The sequence below is a fragment of the Phoenix dactylifera genome, chromosome 1, assembly GCF_009389715.1.
Source record: "Phoenix dactylifera cultivar Barhee BC4 chromosome 1, palm_55x_up_171113_PBpolish2nd_filt_p, whole genome shotgun sequence".
NCBI classification, from domain to species: Eukaryota; Viridiplantae; Streptophyta; class Magnoliopsida; order Arecales; family Arecaceae; genus Phoenix; species Phoenix dactylifera.
This window is the reverse complement of record NC_052392.1, coordinates 3993802-3998677: the sequence shown is the minus strand read 5'-3', so window position 1 is coordinate 3998677 and position 4876 is coordinate 3993802. Positions and strand designations below refer to the sequence as shown.

General features: G+C 39.1%; 1 protein-coding gene across 1 annotated transcript; it reads right to left on the bottom strand.

The window, feature by feature from the left end:
• Positions 1-3106: 3106 nt before the first annotated feature.
• On the bottom strand, positions 3107-4010 carry LOC103723405 (agamous-like MADS-box protein AGL80). The gene has a single exon (XM_039134024.1). The coding sequence runs from the start codon at positions 3965-3967 to the stop codon at positions 3275-3277; it is 693 nt and encodes a 230-aa protein (XP_038989952.1). The 5' UTR covers positions 3968-4010; the 3' UTR covers positions 3107-3274.
• Positions 4011-4876: the final 866 nt, after the last annotated feature.

Genomic DNA, 4876 nt, shown 5'->3' with positions numbered 1-4876 from the left:
ACACTATGCCTGGTACTCTTGATCAAAATGGAGTTGCAGAAAGAAAAAACCGAACATTAATGGAGATGGTAAGAAGTATGATTAGTCACTCGACACTTCCAATTTCTCTGTGGGGTGATGCCTTAAAAACCGCTGCATATATTTTAAACAGGGTTCCTACTAAAGCTGTCCCAAAAATACCTTATGAAGTTTGGACAGGTAGGAAACCTAGTTTAAGACATCTACACATTTGGGGGTGTCAAGCTGAGGCAAGGGTGTACAACCCACAAGAGAAAAAGTTGAATTTTAGAACCATTAGTTGTTATTTTATTGGTTATCTAGAAAAGTCCAAGGGATATAGATTTTACTGTCCTAATCATACTTTGAGGATTGTGGAGATAAGAAATGCTAGATTTCTTGAAAATAACCAAATCAGTGGGAGTATAAAACCTCAAGAAATTAATTTTGAGGAAAAGCAAACTCCGTATGGTGTGCAAGATTCAAATAAGCAGCCAATGATTTCTCTACCTATCATTGATAATGATTTGGAGGAGGATGAGTCTACTTTTAATGTTCCACTTGAATCTGTGCCGGTTATCACTGAGAATGTTGCTCCTCCACCTATAGAACCAGTGGATCAAGAAGCAACTTTAAGAAAGTCATCAAGGGTAAGGAGATCTCAAATTCCACCAGATTATATAGTAAACTTTCAAGAAAGCGATTATGACATAGGAAATATAGATGATCCAATAAATTTCTCACAAGCCATAAATTCAGTAAATTCCTCCAAATGGCTAGATCCTATGAAAGATGAGATAGATTCTATGGCTAAAAATAATGTTTGGTATCTAGTTGAACTACCTCCTGGGGCTACTGTAGTACGCTGCAAATGGATTTTTAAAACCAAAAGAGACTCCAAGGGGAAGGTAGAGCGACATAAGGCCAGACTTGTTGCCAAAGAATTTACTCAAAATGAGGGTATTGATTATCATGAGACCTTCTCTCCAGTTTCAAAGAAGGACTCTTTAAGGATAATTATGGCTTTGGTGGCTCATTTTGACTTAGAGCTGCACCAAATGGATGTGAGAACTGCATTTCTTAATGGAGATTTAGAGGAAGAAGTTTACATGAAACAACCTAAAGGTTTTGTTTCAGAAGGTCGGAGTCAAAAAGTTTGCAAGCTAAATAAGTCTATATATGGACTCAAGCAATCATCTCGACAGTGGTATCTTAAGTTCAATAACATCATTTCTACATTTAGTTTTGTAGAAAACGTTGTTGATAGATGTATTTATCTTAAGATCAGTGGGAGTCAATTTATTTTTCTAGTCCTATATGTAGATGACATTTTGCTTACTAGTAGTGATTTGGCATTGCTTAGAGAGACTAAGCAATTTTTCTCCAGTAATTTTGATATAAAGGATATGGGTGAAGCCTCATATATCATCGGCATTGAGGTTCATAGAGATAGATTTAAGAAAAAAGTTTGTCTATCTCAAAAAGCCTACATTAAGAAAATGTTGGAGAGATTTGGTATGAAAAATTCCAAACCAAGCCCAGTGCCTATTACTAAAGGTGAAAAATTAAGCCAATCACAATCTCCGAGGAATGAAATTGAAAGGGACCATATGAAAGCATTTCCATATGCTTCAATAATTGGAACTTTAATGTATGCTCAAGTTTGTACCAGACCTGATATAGCATATGTTATGGGATTACTGGGGAGATTTCAAGCTAATCCAGAAATGGAACATCGGAGAGCTGCAAAGAAAGTTTTAAGATATCTTCAAGGAACTCAAGATCATATGCTCACATACAACAAATCCGATCTCTTGGAGATAGTTGGATACTCAGACTCAGACTTTGCGGGATGTCCAGATAGTAGAAAATCAACATCAGGTTATATCTTTCTACTAGCTGGTGGTGCAGTCTCGTGGAAGAGTTCGAAGCAAAAGATGACAGCTGCTTCAACAATGGAGGCTGAGTTATTAGCATGCTATGATGCAGTTATACAAGCTATTTGGTTGAGGAACTTTATCACAGGCCTACAGATTGTGGACACTATTTCAAGGCCCATAAAGTTATATTGTGATAATTTAGCAGCAGTTTCCTCAATAAAGAATAATAAGATATCCAATGAAAATAAGCACATGGAGGTGAAATATCTTGTTATAAAAGACAAATGTGATGACCATAGAGTTTCAGTTCAATACATCAATACTGTGCTTATGTTGGCAGATCCTTTGACCAAAGCAATAGCCCCGAGATTGCATAAGGAGCATGTCGGTCAAATGGGCATTTTCTGTATAAATTAATTGATGTATTATTGTGCACATTTCAGATGGTTGTAAATCACATTTATTATATTTTCTGTTTTAATGAATTCATGTGGTTTGTGCATACTATGGTAGCAGAAATTGTGACCAAAGAATGAATTTTATGAGAAGTTTATTCATAAGGGTTTGGTTATGATGGTTTAGTAATATAGTGATCATGGAAAGTTATACGCCAATCAAATAGGTGTTATTTCCGCCATGGTTCGTATTATTATTTTCAAAGTAGTCAAATATAAAGTTTGCCCGACTTGATATCAGAATAAAAAGAATACGCGTATAAAGATTATAAAATTCAAGTGCTAAGGATATTTCACTTGTCAATATGGTCCAAGTGGGAGAATGTTGGGATCCCGTCAAGTTGTGGCCCACATTGACAAATGCCGTCAATATGGTCCAAGTGGAAGAATGTTGGATCCTATTTTAATTAAACCCTGATCCCGTTTAATTAAAACCCACATTTGACAAGTGCCCCTTGAATTTCGTAAATCCTGATAATCACAAGGGCATTGAGGTATTTTCACAGCAGTGAAGGGTTACCTTGATGGGGGATGACTCTTCACGGGTATAACCACTTGCAGCGTTTGGTTCCTGAAGAGGGCTATAAATAGCCTGTTAGACCCCTTATCTAAAATACGCATTAAGAGCTCTCTCTCCAGAAGATCTCTCGCTAATTTCAATATAGATCAGATCAATCTCGGTTGATCGAGGCTGCGCACGCATCTCAGAGTTCAATTCAAGATGGATTTAGCGACTCAAGGTATGATTTATAATTCATTAAAGTTAATCATTTCATCAGACCAGGGTCGTCCAAAACATAGGGTTTTTTATTCATGACATACTCAATGATTATGATAAAGCATAGACTGTATTATTATTTATTTTGGCCTGATACCACTAAGACAGGACCCAACATAGGACAGACAAGACAGATCACGAAAGCCAAGGACATGCACCCATGCTCAATTGGAGGGGAAGAAGGAAGCCATCCATGGGTTGGCTGGACCTGGAGAAGGCTGATTGGTTTCATTTGTCCTTGCGAGGATCATCGTATCCATCATCTGCTTCTGCCTCTGGAGTATCTCCCTGCCCTGCTCCGTTGGGTTGTTCTCCCACGGAGCGTTCAGCCCAGCCGAATTCCCACCCTCTTGCACTGCTCCATCAACCCAGGCCATCTCCTGGTGCTTCCTGATTGCGTCCATCTTCTCATAGATTTTCTTCAACTTCATCTCGATCATCATGGACAGGCTTATGGCTTGCTCTATGTCCAAGTCGTTGAAGTTCCCCGTCCTCAGTGCCTCATACATCTTCAGCTTCTTCTCCATCTCCCTATTCTCGAACTCCTGCTTATGAAGTTGGTCTACCAACTTCCTCATCTTCTGGTAGAGGAACTCCTCCTGGTTCATCATCTTCTGCTTCTGTTCCATTTCCGGCATGTCTCGGAGCCGCATGAGCATCCGGGTGGCCTCCTCCGGCGAGGGCCACACCTCCGGGGAGCGCTCGCCGGGTCCGTAAATGATGGCGCATGCATCGACATCGCACAGGATGCTGAGCTCCTGCACCTTCTTCAGCAAGCCCTTCTTTCTCTTCTTCAGGGAAGTCTTCCTCGCAGCATCATCGGCAATCAACTGGAGCTTCATGCTGGTCCTCGACATGGTTTTGGAAGAGCGGGTGTTGACGAGAGAACCAAGAAAGGCATGCCGAGGATGCTATTGCGGTGGTTTCAGCCCCCTATTTATAGATGAAACAGGTGGTTTTGAGGTATCCCTCTTTGGTTCAAATGGAGCATATAATAATTTGGCAATGAATCCGGGGGTGAGGATTTTGACAAACATTAAAAATGTAATCTTTGAGAAATATATGCTAATTAAATGATACATTATTTTTGTTTTACGTGTTTTAATGTATTAGTAAATGAGACGATTCGCTCACGTGTCAAGTGTCATGTAGTAATTAGTTCTTGTGTTGGCTATCGTGACCTCTGCCATGCATGAGCAACGTAAGTGCCATCCTCTACGGTGCAAAATGTGATCCCAAGTCATTCTAACCTAGTATTTATTCCTGCTCTCACATGTTTTTGAGGCTGAATTGCTGTAGAAGGCTCACAATGACATCCCTCGAGGACAGCAAATAGATTTTTAATTAAATTGTTTGGCATGTTAGATGAATTATGCATATTTAGTTTGAAAAAAAAATGCAGATCTCGTGCTTACCCAAGAATCTTGAATGGTTCTAACCTAGTTTGATGGTTAATTAGGGGCCAAAATACCAACTTCGACACCAGCTACTCTTATCAAGAAATTGTGAATTGAACATATTTTGAGGAGGTGTTGGAGAGATGAAGTTTTTGTTTTATTTTAACAAAAAAGATAGCAATACACTAAGTCCAAGAAACACAAGCTTGTGGAAATTTTTGGCTACTTATTGTTTTGGATTCAAAGAATCTATCAATCCCTGGTTTTGTTAAAAACGGGGATTGAGTGGAGTGGACTTGCATTTACGAAAAGATAGAGATAAAAAAGAGCATCCTAATGCATGAAACACTCACCACCGTAATTGTAGAG

Bases quoted from the DNA above. Each gene is read 5' to 3' on its own strand.
- LOC103723405 (XM_039134024.1), bottom strand. From the start codon at position 3,967: ATGTCGAGGACCAGCATGAAGCTCCAGTTGATTGCCGATGATGCTGCG.